At 44.3% G+C, this 17,071-nt stretch overlaps 1 protein-coding gene across 4 annotated transcripts; it reads left to right on the top strand.

Annotated features, from left to right (window-relative positions):
• The first annotated feature begins 12 nt into the window (after positions 1–12).
• Positions 13–15,366, top strand: LOC136434014 (uncharacterized). 4 transcript variants are annotated; one of them, XM_066426664.1, is made up of 10 exons: positions 13–128; positions 535–708; positions 3,583–3,669; positions 4,271–4,981; positions 7,871–8,098; positions 9,059–9,109; positions 9,942–9,999; positions 10,862–10,942; positions 12,777–12,940; positions 13,745–15,366. In XM_066426664.1, exons 3-10 carry the CDS (start codon positions 3,595–3,597, stop codon positions 13,949–13,951), a joined length of 1,575 nt encoding a protein of 524 aa, XP_066282761.1. In that variant the 5' UTR covers positions 13–128; positions 535–708; positions 3,583–3,594; the 3' UTR covers positions 13,952–15,366. The 4 variants fall into 4 exon arrangements, with proteins under 4 accessions (XP_066282761.1, XP_066282760.1, XP_066282762.1 ...); XM_066426663.1 differs by having other exon boundaries at positions 16–128; positions 532–708; XM_066426665.1 differs by lacking the exon at positions 13–128 and having other exon boundaries at positions 310–708.
• Positions 15,367–17,071: the final 1,705 nt, after the last annotated feature.

The following is a 17,071-nucleotide window of genomic DNA, read 5'->3' as shown; positions in this document are numbered from 1 at the left end:
CACTTTACCGTTGTTAATCATTACTGGAACATTTTCGGGGGCACTTCCTTGTTGGGGCACGGAACAGGTCACTCTATCGGCTGACACCACAAGGAAGAGGAGTTACCGAGACAGCATCTCAAGAAAAGGTGCGTAAATCTCAAGTATGTTCCTCGCAGGGTTAAGATTCTCCCAGTAGTTGCCTGAGAATCCCGGATGTGTGGCTGTGTTGTGTCGGGAGGGTGTGGTACAGCTTAGGGTGGTTAATATGTGTTGTGGGTTAACTAATGTGACCCGGTTAAGGGTGTGCCTCGGGGGCAGGGTTTTTAATCTTAGCGGCTTTTTTGTAGTTGGAAATGGATCTCCATCCTGTTAAGCTGTCAGAAAAGTAATTTTTGGGAAAAGTGGTGACAAGGACAGGCACCTTGAACAGTTGGCATTGATTCAAAGAACTAGCAATGTTACAAGGGAAATTCCTCTCTTTTCAACATACATCTAGAACTGTGATCCGTGGCTAAACAACGTCCTCACCTAACTACCAACCCTTTCCAGCAGCAGAAGAATCCACTGAGCGACAACGGTCGGGATACAAACTCTCCAACTTCTGATCCAGGACTCACTAGCCACAGGACTGATCTCACTACTTGAACATTCACACTAAGCAAGTAAGGAAACTAGTGTGGACTGACTGAGAAGCTATCTACTGCAGTGGGAATATCTCCTAAACAGGTATGTGTAGCTTCATCCCCTGAATGTTAGATGCCCTGGACTAGAGAAGCTTAATAATATATGATATGAAAAGCTTTTAGAATTTGTTACAACAACAGCAAGCTGACTTTCTGAAATTCTTGGTCTGCAAGGTTCACACATCTGTCCCAGGAAGTTAGAACCTGCAGCTGTATGACTTATAATCATTAGGCATACAGACTTCCCTCTTAGATTCTGTTTCCCTGTTGATTTTCAAATTTAGCATGTTACCAACAATTCAAAATGGGTGTGGCCAAAATGTCTGCTTCTTAGAAAAAAAAGGAGTCCGTTCTATTTACTTTGAGCATGACAACCAACACTAGTATCAGAGATGCAAGACCTTTGACCAGCACACTGGATTCACAGAGCCACGCCTCTTCAGTGTGACTCCACTCCTCTGTTTTGACAAAGTCTCAAGTTGTTTGTTGCTCAAAATTTTCCGCTGGTTTTTGATCTGTTTTTAGACCTTTTTTTCGGGCTTTCTACTTTGTCATTTTTTTGTTTCTTCAAAGCCCATACCTACAAAGGCACGTCAAAAACCAGTCGGAACCCTTACTCTGGTCGGAGAGCAGCTCAGAAGTGGTGAAGGGTTAGGGTGAGGGAGTGTCGGAATATAGGGGTTGGAACATAGGGGTGTCAGGACATGGGGGTGTCAGGACATGGGGGTGTCGGGACATAGGGGTGTCGGAATATAGGGGTACCAGAGCATAGGCGTGTTGGAACATAGGCATGTCGGGACATTGGGGTGTCAGAACAAAGGGGTGTCGGAATATAGGGGTACCAGAACATAGGGGTGTCGGGGCACAGGGGTGTCAGGGCATGGGGTAGATGGGTGTCGGGACATAGGGGTGTCAGGACATAGGGGTGTCAGGACATAGGGGTGTTGGAACATAGGGGTGTCGGAACATAGGGGTGTCAGGTAATGGGGCCTGGGGTGTCAGGGCATTGGGTGTCAGGACAGGTGGGTGTCAGGCCATAGGGGTGTCGGAATATAGGGCTGTCAGGACATAGGGGTGTCGGGACACAGGTGTAACCATTCTAAGCGCTGTTTGTATCACAGAGCAGGACTGGTGAAGTAATCCGTACATGTGCCACAGTTCTGTACTGTTGGTGAGTGCAAGCTGTGAAAGGGACAGATGTGTTTGAACTTAAAGCGTAAAATCCTCTGCCCCCCTCCCACCAACATTCAGCAAACCGGCATGAATGCCACAATAGCCAACCCTTACCATGACTTACTCATAGCCTCCCATACATACCACGGCAGGTAAGCTACAAAGTTCAGGTTTGCCCTCCTTAAGTAGATAAACCTACACGTTAGTTATAGCACAATGCTAGACTTTCTTCCAGCACAAAAATATACACGGATCAAATTTTCAACGACCACTGTTGCCTTCCTCAGAATGCCTGATCACTTCCGAACATGATCTATACGTTAGTTAGTAACATTACAGCTTTTGCAAACGTTATGACAGTAACGTTATAGCTTTAGCTATGAGTGCTTTCAGAAATACTGCCTTCCAGTCAATAGACTATCATGCATAGAGACAGCCCTATATATGTTCCGACGCTCCTACTTTCTGATGCCCCTGTGTTCCAATGTCACTATGTCGTGACACCCGTACCTAATCCAACACCCCTATTTTAGGGTTAAGGTTATTGTTAGGGGCTGTCGGAACATTTGGGTGTCAGTACATAGGGTGTAGCCACTGTGAAAACCGCAGTAGCTTTGTTGCGCAACACAAGTTTGTGCACATTATGTAAACACACACACACACCTGTAAGTTTCAACTTGTCAAAGTCTTCAAGCTATCAATAAATCAGTGGGAAAGCGGAGGTGAACTTTAGCATTGTTGTTAAGGACAGAACAAGGGCATTAGGTGAAAGGTGTTGAACTTCAGCAGAGAGGGAGTGTATTTTTATCGGTGAGGCCTGCAGTATTTGCCTTATATGAAGTTATTATTGTCTTCTATACTGTAAATTCATACTTTTTGCAATGACTTAATTTCATGGGTTCCGCAGGTTTTTGGTGTGTGTTTTTCAGTAGTTGAAACAATTCTGTACAGTATTAAGTAGAGTGGATTCATTCCCTCAAGCTAACCGACATCTTTCACACCGCAGTCGTCCCTCAGTAAGACATCTGGAGCCGCGTAGTTCCCATTTAGAACTTTTATTCAGTCTAGTACCACGACCGGTTTCGTCGTGATAGCTTTTTCAAGCGTACCGAATAAATGACACAAGTACATGAGGTTCTCACTTATATATGTTTTCAGTGCATAGTGCCCTAGCTCGTTCTCCCTAATTCTGTACGGTAGAAATGCATATTCCTGGTGTCATGATTTTGCAGTGAGAGGTCACTTAAAAAAAACGTAAAAATAAAAGCACTGCAAGCATCTCAAGATTTAAAGTAGTTGTGTCATATTTAATAGGGGCCAACTGCTCTTTTTGCTAGTGTGTAATCCTCAGGCCTTGAATTTTTGTTTGGGGCCATAATACAGTCAACCCTTTTCACTTACTTATGTAAGACGTACATTCAACTCCCTATCATGTAATTGTATGATAATGTCTTATATTATTGTACAACTCTCTTTTGTATCTCCTGTTGATATTATCTACCATTGCGTACCTCCATTGCGTTGATATTGTCTACGATTGACAACATTGTATAACGTTACCTAGAACCTTCCTGTAGTTTGTTCTACATTGTGTAGTTTAATATGAATAGCCAGTAGTATTTTGCCATACATTGTACCTGTTACAATCATTGTGCAATAAACTTTGACTTGACTTTGACTTGACTATGTTTCCCTTCTGATATTTACAAGTCTTAGACTTCTGCTTTCCCCACTTGCTCTCCAGTGAGAACACTCGATGATCAGCATGGCTGGACCAAGGATGCTGCTGCTGGCAGGTGTCAATCTTCTCATCATCTTCCACCTGTGTCAGGTGAGACATCTTGATCTGTATCTGTCTGTATCTATATAGCCGGTATAACTGCCATTAGGCGTAACACACCAGCTTCGCAGGCACGCGGCGCGGCAGCAGCTGGTCATATTACACCAAATGGTCTGTTACACCTAGTCTTTGCATATCTGACTGCAACCGTTCTTTAAAGCTACTTAGTGAGGAAGCTCCTACAGTACTTGATGACGACGAGTTCCATTCTACTACTAATGGTTCTTGGGAAATAGGAATTTTTGAACACATCAATCCTTGATGTTGTCAGTAGTACATGGAAGACCTTAGTGCGGCTATGGCAGATAGACTTGTGTGGTCGGAAGTTGTCCATGGACTTGCCCCGTCCCCCCCGGGGGTCGACCGATGACGATGATGATGATGAGTAGTACATGTAGTTGTGTCTCAGAGTGGAAACAACAGGCGTCTTTGAATTTTTTCTCCTTCCCATGGTTGATGTCTGTCACCTTTACTCACAATCTATAGCTTCTCAGGCCATGTTGCTTTGATTATGTGTGTGCATCAATTTTGGTCAGTTTCCAAAAAAAAAGGGTTTCCGCCATACATACTGATCACTGTGCCACCACTGTAGGCTCAAACCGCTCCTGCCATCACAACCAACATGGTCACCAAAGCTGAAACAATAGCGACAACAGGACCTGCTACCGGTCTCATCACCGGTACTGGTGCTTCCAGCCGTGCTACCACTGATGCAGCCACAACTGCCATCACAACCAACATGGTCACCAAAGCTGAAACAATAGCGACAACAGGACCTGCTACCGGTCTCATCACAAGTACCACTGGTGCAGCCACAACTGGTGCTACCAGCCGTGCTACCACTGATTCAGACACAACTGGTGCTACCAGCCGCATCACCACTGGTGCAGCCACAACAGCGGACAGAACTGACGCAAGTGCTGCAGATGTTCCAACAACCAAAAACCCTCAGACCACGAAAGAAGCGAGCACGAAAAGTACCACAACAACTGCCGCTGCAACTACCGATGTTGTCACTTCAAAGGTTACGACACAGACCGCGCAGGAGGCAAACACTGACAGCAACGACACAGCCACAACAACAGATGCAGATCTTAACAACACTGATGGTGTCTTTCCTACTGATAACAGCATTACATTCAGTACCATGGCTAACTCCACCACTTCTGGAAACTTCACTACAAACTCCACTGCAACACCGGATGGGGGAAGCACTTTAGAACAGCATGAAGTCGCCATCATTGCAGCGAGCATCATCCTGGTGTTCTTGCTGTGCACAGGCTGCTGCTTGTTCCTCCTCAGTGTGAGTACTCTCTCCATGTTCCTTCTCAGTGTGAGTGCTCTCTCTGTGTTCCTTCTCAATGTGAGTACTCTCTCTGTGTTCCTTCTCAGTGTGAGTACTCTCTCTGTGTTCCTTCTCAGTGTGAGTACTCTCTCTGTGTTCCTTCTCAGTGCGAGTACTCTCTCCGTGTTCCTCCTCAGTGTGAGTACTCTCTCCGTGTTCCTCCTCAGTGTGAGTGCTCTCTCTGTGTTCCTTCTCAGTGTGAGTGCTCTCTCCGTGTTCCTTCTCAGTGTGAGTGCTCTCTCCGTGTTCCTTCTCAGTGTGAGTACTCTCTCTGTGTTCCTCCTCAATGTGAGTACTCTCTCTGTGTTCCTTCTCAGTGTGAGTACTCTCTCTGTGTTCCTTCTCAGTGTGAGTGCTCTCTCTGTGTTCCTTCTCAATGTGAGTACTCTCTCTGTGTTCCTTCTCAGTGTGAGTACTCTCTCTGTGTATTCCTTCTCAGTGTGAGTACTCTCTCTGTGTTACTCCTCAGTGTGAGTACTCTCTCCGTGTTTCTTCTCAGTGTGAGTGCTCTCTCCGTGTTCCTCCTCAGTGTGAGTGCTCTCTCTGTGTTCCTTCTCAGTGTGAGTGCTCTCTCTGTGTTCCTTCTCAGTGTGAGTGCTCTCTCTCTGTTCCTTCTCAGTGTGAGTGCTCTCTCTGTGTTCCTTCTCAGTGTGAGTACTCTGTCTGTGTTCCTTCTCAGTGTGAGTGCTCTCTCCGTGTTCCTTCTGAGTGTGAGTACTCTCTCTGTGTTCCTTCTCAGTGAGAGTGCTCTCTCTGTGTTCCTTCTCAGTGTGAGTACTCTCTCTGTGTTCCTTCTCAGTGTATATACTCTCTCTGTGTTCCTTCTCAGTGTGAGTACTCTCTCTGTGTATTCCTCCTCAGTGTGAGTACTCTCTCTGTGTTACTCCTCAATGTGAGTACTCTCTCTGTGTTCCTTCTCAGTGTGAGTACTCTCTCTGTGTTCCTCCTCAATGTGAGTACTCTCTCTGTGTTCCTTCTCAGTGTGAGTACTCTCTCTGTGTTCCTTCTCAGTGTGAGTACTCTCTCTGTGTTCCTCCTCAGTGTGAGTACTCTCTCTGTGTTCCTTCTCGGTGTGAGTACTCTCTCTGTGTTCCTTCTCAGTGTGAGTACTCTCTCTGTGTTCCTTCTCAGTGTATATACTCTCTCTGTGTTCCTTCTCAGTGTGAGTACTCTCTCTGTGTATTCCTCCTCAGTGTGAGTACTCTCTCTGTGTTACTCCTCAGTGTGAGTACTCTCTCCGTGTTTCTTCTCAGTGTGAGTGCTCTCTCCGTGTTCCTCCTCAGTGTGAGTGCTCTCTCTGTGTTCCTTCTCAGTGCGAGTACTCTCTCTGTGCTCCTTCTCAGTGTGAGTGCTCTCTCTGTGTTCCTCCTCAATGTGAGTACTCTCTCTGTGTTCCTTCTCAGTGTGAGTACTCTCTCTGTGTTCCTCCTCAGTGTGAGTACTCTCTCTGTGTTCCTTCTCAGTGTGAGTACTCTCTCTGTGTTCCTTCTCAGTGTGAGTACTCTCTCTCTGTTCCTTCTCAGTGTGAGTGCTCTCTCTGTGTTCCTTCTCAGTGTGAGTACTCTGTCTGTGTTTCTTCTCAGTGTGAGTGCTCTCTCCGTGTTCCTTCTGAGTGTGAGTACTCTCTCTGTGTTCCTTCTCAGTGAGAGTGCTCTCTCTGTGTTCCTTCTCAGTGTGAGTACTCTCTCTGTGTTCCTTCTCAGTGTGAGTGCTCTCTCTGTGTTCCTTCTCAGTGTGAGTGCTCTCTCTGTGTTCCTTCTCAGTGTGAGTGCTCTCTCTCTGTTCATTCTCATTGTGAGTGCTCTCTCTGTGTTCCTTCTCAGTGTGAGTACTCTGTGTTCCTTCTCAGTGTGAGTGCTCTCTCCGTGTTCCTTCTGAGTGTGAGTACTCTCTCTGTGTTCCTTCTCAGTGAGAGTGCTCTCTCTGTGTTCCTTCTCAGTGTGAGTACTCTCTCTGTGTTCCTTCTCAGTGTGAGTGCTCTCTCTGTGTTCCTTCTCAGTGTGAGTGCTCTCTCTGTGTTCCTTCTCAGTGTGAGTGCTCTCTCTGTGTTCCTTCTCAGTGTGAGTGCTCTCTCTGTGTTCCTTCTCAGTGTGAGTGCTCTCTCTGTGTTCCTCCTCAATGTGAGTACTCTCTCTGTGTTCCTTCTCAGTGTGAGTACTCTCTCTGTGTTCCTTCTCAGTGTGAGTACTCTCTCTGTGTTCCTTCTCAGTGTGAGTACTCTCTCTGTGTTCCTTCTGAGTGTGAGTACTCTCTGTGTATTCCTCCTCAGTCTGAGTATTCTCTCTGTGTTCCTTTTCAGTGTGAGTACTCTCTCCGTGTTCCTCCTCAGTGTGAGGACTCTCTCTGTGTTCCTTCTCAGTGTGAGTACTCTCTCTGTGTTCCTCCTCAATGTGAGTACTCTCTCCGTGTTCCTTCTCAGTGTGAGTACTCTCTCTGTGTTCCTTCTCAGTGTGAGTGCTCTCTCTGTGTTCCTTCTCAGTGTGAGTACTCTCTCCGTGTTCCTCCTCAATGTGAGTACTCTCTCCGTGTTCCTTCTCAGTGTGAGTACTCTCTCTGTGTTCCACTTCAGTGTGAGTACTCTCTCTGTGTTCCTTCTCAGTGTGAGTACTCTCTCTTTGAATAACAGACTTAAGCTAAGCTTTGAATGTGTGTTGCAGGAATGGGTTATATCACGTATAATATTACGTATACCAGACATAGCAGCTGACTTAGCAACTTTTTGGGAAGACCTTAATCCAAAATCACAATCTTTAAAAATGTCTTCACCATCACATGCGCAGAGTACACCACTTAGAAGCTTCCTGTTAGCTATACAAATGGGTCTAATACTAATTTTTTTCCCTCTAGGACTGGAGTTGCACACAGCCCAAACAAGCAAAAGGAGAGCCTGGGTGTTGCTTGTGCAACTGCTTTTCTCAGCAGGAGTTTGGGAACACCTCCTCAGGGTTCTCCGCCGGCAAGTCTGAGTCCCACGAGTCTCTGGAGATGGAGACGACCCGCGTGACGGAGGTCGGCAGTTTTACCAACACCAGCACGCTGCACTGGTCCACCGCAAACCACCACTCCTTCCACAAGGTATGTAACAGTGGGGTTAAAGTGCCACTAACTGACCAGTCTAACTGGTCCGGACCTTTTAGCCTATCGGTCATGGCATGCAGCCATTGGACTGGCGGGCCTGGGTTTGATCCCCAGGAGCCAGGAGTCTGTTTCTACTCGCGTTTCAGTGGTTCCCACACCGGGAATCGAACCCAGGCCTTAGTGATGAGAGCGCCAGATTCTAAGGGGTGAGTAGAACAGTCTCCTATCTCCCAGGGATCAAAACCGGGCCTGCCAGCCCACAGACCGTACGCGCTAACCACCAGGCTAAATGGTCCAGACCGGTTAGACTGGTCTGTCGGTGGCACTTGAACCCCACTGTTACAGGGATACTACCAACTCTAAAAGGGCTGAAAGCTGAGAAAACGGGACTGAATAAGACTTATCTATTGATATTGGGTTGTTAATAGGGCTGACTGTCAGGTACTGCAAACTTGTAATTGCTCAACTGTGTTGGCAAAATGGGAAGAAAGGATTGCAAAAATATCGCATTTGCCAAATTTGTTATCACTTTTTGGGAGGACGAAGCGCTTCTTTATCACTTTCAGTGGCGTCCTTTGTGGTAGAAATGCTTCTTGTCAGTTAGCATTATGCATGCGATTTTTGGCTCTACTAGTGACTGTGTTGGCCAAATGGGGACAGCCCTTTGTTCCGACACCCCTGTTTTAGAGTTAGGGTTCAGTTAGAGGTCAGGTATGACACATTTATTTGTGTACCATTATTATAACTCTTGATTTGAAATCATGACGTCTGCTTAACTGAATGGTATATCGTTCATGATCATTCATCATGCTTGTATGATGATGCTGGTAAGAAAAATTACATGAAAATTGTTAACATTTCTCAGTGTTTTTTCAAAAATCTTTCAAATCAGCACAACAGTCAGACTGGTTTACAGCCTTTGTTAAATCATGATCATTCTTTTGCAATTTTCTCCAGTACATGGCACCACAAAATCTTGACAATGAAGAACGCCCAGCTCCCCGTACAGTAAGATGCTTCTGTCATATTAGCTTGAAAGTTCATCTGTGTTGTGTTGGTAGAAATCATTCTGAAACAAGTTTTAACTGTAATTTCCAACACAAGAATTGGACTTACCCAAATTTTCGACTGTATGACACCAGTCTTTGTCAAGGAGTGAGCAATCCACCGCTGGGATGACGTCACGTTATGCAGATAGCACACGTGACTTGGTGAGCAGTGGATCATAAGTAGTGGAAAGTCTGTGGCGCCCGCCGTCTTTGTTGAGGGATGGTTGTACGGCCCTGATGTAAATGGCTTCCTTGATTCCTCTTGCAAAGAAGTCAAGCTCAGTGTCCAATTTTTGTATTGGAAATAACAGTTAAAACTTGTTTCAGCTGTCATTTTATAGCGTGTTGTATGCTCAGCTATGTTAAACGCACATTGAGATGATTTTCAAATTCCAAGGGTATCATACGTTGGAACCCTTTCATTTCAACTTCTCATTGGATTTGGAGTAAATTTCACAATCTTTGCTTTCCTTCTGACACTACGGTATCTTTTTTTTCTGTTGTAAGATGCAAAGTTGCAAAGATACCTGAACTAAAAGCCAAAAAAATTAGGTTTTCAAATGTTTCCAAATTTACACGTAAGGTGACCAACTTATTTCATTTTATCTTATTTTTCAAGCTTTCTTTGATTGTGCTGAGTGATGTTGCTTTCTATGGCTTCCATAATTTGATTGATTGGGTAAATCTACAAAATTATATTCATCAACTTACATGTATAGTTCTACACAATGTAGTATTCACATGATTCAGCTATGATTTGATGCTCGCCTCTGTTTGTGTTTGTTCTCTAGACCGAAGATCCGGAAAACAGAGGAAATCATTTCAGAGGAGTCATAGCGATGATTTCAGGTATGTGTTTCATGTCCTTGTAGCCATAGCTTTGTGATAGCTATAATGTGTGTATGAATGTGTGTGTATGTGTGTGTGTGTGTGTGTGTGTGTATGAAATGTATGTGTGTATATGTATATGTATTGAGTGTCTGTGTTTGTGTGTACTCAAACATGTATTTGTGTGTGTGTGTGAGTGTGTGAGTGTGTGAGTTTGTGTTTGTCTGTGTGTGGATGTGTGTGTGTGTGTGTCCGTTGATTTTTTATCTTTTTGTCATTGCAATGTCTCTGCACCTGATCATACTTGCTAGACAGATTATGATTGAGTTGCAAGAAACTGGAGCATGGCACAGTTCAGCACCACCAGAAAAGTCTAAGCTTTTGAAACTTTAATGAGCCAGCAAAAATGCTATTTTGTTGTAATCAGCAAGCAATGAACAAGACTGGGTAAGATTCTTATATAGGGCCATTCTCCTGAGGTTCTAAATGTTGCCAAAACAGGGGTAAAATATTGAGAATGAGTCAGTTAAGTAGTTCTGTTTTATTTATTTATTTCTGTATTCTTTTACTTAGGGGTAGTACAGTGCTTAGCACTGATTTTCAGGGAGGCCCTTTAAGGTGCACATATACAAACAATGCACTGAAATGTACATAACAGAACATATTTGTGCGTCAAATTGCAAAATCATATCCATACTCATAGTCCATTTCGTACGTGTGACGTGTAAGGATTGGATGTAAGGGGTCACACAATTAGGTTCTGAATGTGTTGTGCTTTGAACTGTCCGATATCTTGTCCCTACCGAGATGAATGAACAAAATTAAATAGACAAACAAACAATTTGAAACAAACAAATCACTGCATATGAATGAATCAACACAGATGACGGTGATGCAACCCGCTCCAAGAAGTACTCCGAAGCGATCAACCTGGACATTTTCCAGCGGGGCGAGGATGACACTGGTGAGTGCCGTTAAAACAGCAGTAACTTAAGACTGTCCTCCTCACAGCTTTGGCAGCTGATGCTGGTGTGGGCCGCCTTCACCCTCCGCTGTCTTTTTCATCCACTAAGGTCATGTTGATTTGATTATATGGATGGCATCCTCTCAGAACCCCAAAACTGATGCGAGCGTGCATGCGGAAAAAAAAGACAAGCTGGGCAAAAAAAATGCCATCATCCTGAAATCTACATGGTCAGGAAGGTTGAACAAATGACTTAACACACAGAGTATTGTACATGGAACAATTTTATAGATTCTTCATTTTTCGTTCTTTCACATCTTTTTCTTTGACTTTTTTCTCGTCATTCTACGTTGAGAGTAGTATCCATTTTCCTATCCTTTTTTTTCCATTCCATTCGAACCAACATGGCCTAAGTCCTGTATTTAGGTAGTGCAGCGAGGCTACTCCCATCACTGCTTGCACTGTCTTCAGCTGTCACAGACAATGCTAGAGCTGCATAGTTTCCGTTTGGAGACGTTATCGCCACATTCAGCCAACTCATCTAACAACAAGCTTCCTCAGTAGTCAGACTGCATGTAGTATACGTCTTCTGTTCTCTCACATAGGTGAAATAGTGCATCAGAATCTTCTCGCTTCTGAGATTTTCTCCACTTTCTTACAGGAAATCTGTCTCTAACTGTTCCTACACCCCATAACCTTAGTGCTAACATAGGCTTGTCACAACATAGGGGTGTAACCTAGCCTGACTGAGTTGCGCTTCTAACGGCCGGCCCGATGGTTGCGACCTCCACCAGCAATAGGTTGTGTATCACAAACCTCGTTGTCTGGGGCTGCAATGGCTCCTCCCAGGATTGGGGCCAATACTTGGGCCGGCCAATAATTAAAGGAGTTCTGAAGTCCACATTATGAGTCAATGAATACATAATCAGCCAACTTTTACAGAATTTTGCTTATGGTGAATTACACAAGGTGTGTTTTTTAAAACAATATGATACTCACTAAACCCTTGCAGACCCTACCCATGTAATCCCTATGTGTAAACATACATCTTTAATGGTGAGTATTCTTGGCATAGATGAGGGGGGTTAAGCACAATAAGAAGGCCAGTTGTTGATAAGATATAAAAGAAGACAAAGCAAGACGGGTTTTTTTTAACCACCCTGACATTCTTTTTGTAATCTAAATTTGTCAGGCCTTGTCAGGCACATTGAAATAAGCCATAGGCTGAGGTTGTTTAATTCAATTAATCAGAAAATAGAGGGTCACCTGAAGCTTTTTGATGCGCAGTCGGGACTAGCGGGTACTTTATCGTATACTGTAAAAAGTATTCATCTTTACTTCCTAAAATTATCATCTATTAAAATATAACTCCCCCCTCTGGACTTAAGAACTCTTTTAAGGGTGATTCCATCTGGCTAGGGTGTCCAAGGCTGTCTCCAGGACCCGTCCTTCCATCCCAGGACAGAAATTTGCTTCTTCGAACGGGAAATAATTTTACCCCTTTCGTCCCCAAAAATATGAATTTCATGAGATAAAACTGATGAAAATGTATTTTTTAAAGCTTAAAATGACAGATTCAACAATGAAAATTAAAAAGAAACAGCACCTAGACAATGAGTTGGACAGAAAAAGATTTTAAGCTGGAGACAGCCTTGCATGGTACATCAGCCTAGTCCAGCTGCTGTTTGAAGCTGTCTGATATGCTCAGCCTGCTGGTGACCTTCATCTCTTGCCCACTCTTTCTCCGAAACCTCAAGACATCCTTGGTAATGTCTTACAGTAAGTAACGGCGCATGAATGCCTAATGCCCCCCCCCCCCCCCCCCCCCATGCAGGTGGTGACAGCCTGGCCGGAGACGAGGTTAGCGACACGAGTAACCACACCCTGGTAACCGTGGTTTCCGTCCACACCCACGATCACAACGAAAGGTCGTCACAGAGGTCAAGCAACAGCGACCCAGCTGCGGATACAGCTGCTTCTGGCAGTAACCAGGATACGGTAAGAACTGGACTGACTTTAGACAACTGAAATCTCAGCTACTCTCCCATTATATCTGCCTATGTACCAATTTCCAGTTTGCAATGAAACCACATCAGCTTCTAAATGGCCTTCCCTTGCCTGATATCTATAGCTTCTTTGGATCATTCTAGCACCATTTCACACCTCTCAGGGGTCACATCTCCACAGTACATAATGTAGTCTGGATTCCATCCCCATTGAAACGTTTGTTCCTCACATCCTGCATTCTTCCAAGAATGAAATATTTCTCAAAAACATTGTAACCATGCCTTTATAATGGACTTTGTGACTCGTAGCCATTCAGAACTCTCACCTTTACTTTAGACAAATATTTTACTGCCAATCATTTCTCAGTCGACAGGTGTCAGACTATTCTTCAGACTGAGGCACATTCAGAGGAGCAAACTGGAGCTCGAATTAGGATGGATACCCTGCTAGCTTTAAACAGCTACTGACACATGACAAAATTGTTCAAATGCATATATATACAGTAAATCACTTTGATATGGCGGCAGGAGAATATAGCGGTTGGGGGAAAATGGAGAAGGTCACGGCACTTAATTTTAACGGTGGGAACAAACATCACTGTCTCAAATATTAGTGATCAAATATTTCCGATTATGAAATTTTAGCTGTTGACTTAAGTGACCATTAAATCAGCTAAAATTAAGTTACAGTTAACAAATCAAGAATTACAGTATTAGAAATATAGATAAAATGTAGTTGTTTAAAATTACTTGTAGCTGTTTAACTTCTTTACTCTTTTTGTCAATTTCCTTCCAGCTTGCTCCAGAACAGACTGTGCCAAAGAAGTCCCAGGGGAGGAAAAGAGGTGTTTTCATGAGCGACTCGGACGTCTCGGAGGGCGGCAAAAACCGGTCCTACAGCCAGAGCGTAGCTGAAGCCATGAGAACATTCGACAGCACTGCTCTGGCACACTACAACGAAGAGGAAGAACACAAAGACTCAATGATGACAACTGAACTTTGAATTTCTTTTACCTGTGCCAAAACTCCTCTAAACAAAATGGCACATTCCATTTAAAACATTGACTTTGGAAGATTAAATTGTAAATTTCAATGGGGATGTGATTTTGCAGTAGGAGTGGAAAGACGTTTTCGTGATGTTTTAAGATCGCGATGGAAACAATTCTGTAGCACAGTAGAAATACAAAACACATATTGATGGTGTCAGGAATGTTTGATAATTGTCTGAAATAGTATCTTAAGACCATCTGATGTATGCTAATCTTTTTCATTGATGTATCATCACTTGCATGAGTAATGCTGTCTTACCATCATCACTATTGTTATTTTTCTTTTTGTTGTAACATTATATATTTGTTGTGGCTGTCAAAATACCCTTATACGTTTTCAGACGAAAAGAAAACTACTCTCCTCTTAACATCACAAAACCCACATATCACAGAAAAAGTGGGATCATTCGTCTTCCACAGTCTCGGAAAAAGAAGTCGAACTCAATAAGTTAGAACTTGGCAGTAGTTAAGACTAGAGTAGACATTTGTTATACTGTTCATTATTGTCTGTCCGTCCACTCCGTGTTACATGTACATGTACTTGCAATTAGCCTACGGGCAGGAATTTGCAATAAAACTTTTCTATTGTTATATTGTTATGCTGCCAATGGTCATACTGTACAGGTGCCTTCTGCTTGTTGTGTTGAAGTGGAATCTGTAACAAAGTTACCTGTACATTAGAATATTACCTACATACAGTTCTGTACCTGTGTATATAGTGAAGTTCTTTTAGATAGTATCTATCAATGAGAATGTTGCCAGTTATTGTAGTTCGAATATCAATGCAAAACAGCTGCTATTACTTTTGAGATACAAATGTAACGTGGTGTTGTAGCCAACAAGTTTGTCTTGTTCGTTCTTTTGTTCGTTCGTCTGTTCCTCAACGCACAATGATCAGCAGGTTTCCTTGCTGTTTCAGTAGCAGGGTGTACCTTTACAGGGAGGAGTTGCTAGCCCTTCCCCCAGAAAGGTGTTTGAGACACATCCTTGATCAAGCATGGGCGCAACCCCAACCGAGATGTCCTGTCCAGGATTTGAATGACTTTGATCTGGAGTAGTTGTCTACTACGCCAAAAATAATTACTCAAGCAACTGGATAAAGTTTTCAAACTTTTCAAAACTTTATCCAGTTGCTTGAGTAATTATTTTTGGCGTATCTTACTACCTGGATGTATAACTTTCATCAACGTAGTTGTCTACTAGTTGTCAAGTAAGTTGTCTAGTCATGTCGAATACAGTCTTTGTGCTGAGGGGCGTGGCATGTCTAGTTATCGGCCGACCTGGTCCCATGGCACCATGTGAAGCGAGTTTCCGTCTGTTTGTTAACCAGTGCCCTGACTGATACACATTTCTTTAAAACGCGGATTAACTGTACATGTAAATACTTTGCCACAGAAGTTGCGTTCAATTAAGAAATATATCTCCCTCCGTTTCTTCTCCTTCTGTTTCTTCTTCCTCCGCTTCTTCTTCTTCCTCCGCTTCTCCTTCTCTCTTTGCTTCTTCTTCTTCTGTTTCTTCTCCTTCCGCTTCTTCTCGCTTCAAGTCATTTTCCCTGATGGCCTCCATCTTCTCCACGACCCAGGCGAACTTGTCCGACAGAAGGGCGTACGCCTTACGACTGACTTCCTGCAGGTAGGCCAACAAGATTTCGGCCACTTTTGTCGGGTCGCCTTCGGACACGAAACATTTTGGATGTTCATATTTCGGCACGTTACTGGCCACGCTAACGCTCAGCAATTCGTGAACGGCCTCCCACTGGAGCTTGTTGGTCTTGTCACCGTTCAGCGGTTTCAGGAGGCATTCTATGTCGAAGCAGGCGCGGTAAGGGTAGTACTGATCTTCCTCGGGGACTTCGATCCCTTCGTCCTTCAGTTTCTCGAAGACGGTCTGTGGTAGACGGTAGGCGCCCCCTGGGTATTCCCTTTTCACCTGACCGTCGCACGTGCGCATGTGGCGTTCGCAGTTGCCGCTGCGCCGCCACCTCTTTCCACATCGCGGACAACCAAAGGATTTTGCGTAGGTTTGGAAGTTTTTGATGTAAGAAAAATGTTCCTTGTAGAGATTCAGGTACATTTTGTTCTTGTACGTCGACAGGGGACGCCTCACCAGTTCCGCGAAGAAATCGTTGCCTCCTGCGTCCTCTTCATCGCTGGGCCGAAGGGCATAGACGTAAATGTCGACCTCAAATAAAGTTTCTAGCTCGTCCAGGTTTTTGAGGGACACGCCTTTGAAGTGTTTGGCCGTCTTGCCCACGCACGCCAGGTACTTACTGAAGAGCTTCTTTGTCGGTCTTTCCAGTTTGGTGCGGTCGTCGTAGTTGCGATGGAGTGCCAGGCACCGGAAGAATCAGAGCTTGTCGGTGTAAGGGCCATGTCTGTCCCCCAGTAGGGCGATGATTGACCTACTCTTGTTGATGTAGTCCTGCACTGTCTGGGGCGCACCGATGGGATGGCCTTTGATTTTGTTGACGTAAAACGTCACGTTCACCATCTTGTGCAGGACCGACTTGCTGTTGGGACGCTGCTGGCGTGCCTGTTCCATGATGTCCACGTCCTCGATGCTGTCCAGGAACCGCCTAACACCATCGTCGTTTTCTACCAGGGCAGGTTCTAACAAAAACTTTGCAAAGGAACAACCACAGTATAAGAACCAGCTTGATTGTGTTTGGTGTTATTGAATGAATGAATAAATGAATGAATGAATAAATGGATGAATGAAAGACTTTTATGGTGAGTTTCGTTTAATTCTGGTACAAGCTAAATACAGTATGAGTGCATGTGTTGGGATATGAGATGGTAATGAATGGGTTTGTACGCATAGCGTGAAACTCGAGGTATAGTGAATGTCGAACCCTGTCTTCCTTTCCAAAGCGCCCGTACCGGACATGGACGAAGATGCTCAGTACCCATTTCACGAAACCGCTCCCCCTCGTAGACCAAAGGGAGTACCTCATAGGATAACGTGTACATCAGAAATCAGTAACGTTATATGAAAAAAACGACTTGTCTTCGATGACGACTCGCAGGGCCACTGCTACCTTGCCAGAAACGGTCTCTATCGTCTGCCACTGCTGT

Source organism: Branchiostoma lanceolatum, chromosome 4 (genome assembly GCF_035083965.1).
Source record: "Branchiostoma lanceolatum isolate klBraLanc5 chromosome 4, klBraLanc5.hap2, whole genome shotgun sequence".
Lineage (NCBI taxonomy): Eukaryota > Metazoa > Chordata > Leptocardii > Amphioxiformes > Branchiostomatidae > Branchiostoma > Branchiostoma lanceolatum.
Note: the sequence above shows the minus strand (reverse complement) of the source record. Positions and strands in the feature narration are given on the sequence as shown.

Bases quoted from the DNA above. Each gene is read 5' to 3' on its own strand.
- LOC136434014 (XM_066426664.1), top strand. From the start codon at position 3,595: ATGATCAGCATGGCTGGACCAAGGATGCTGCTGCTGGCAGGTGTCAAT. The intron at 10,943-12,776 runs GTGAGTGCCGTT...CCCCCCATGCAG, and splicing joins GCGGGGCGAGGATGACACTG to GTGGTGACAGCCTGGCCGGA. The intron at 12,941-13,744 runs GTAAGAACTGGA...ATTTCCTTCCAG, and splicing joins CTGGCAGTAACCAGGATACG to CTTGCTCCAGAACAGACTGT.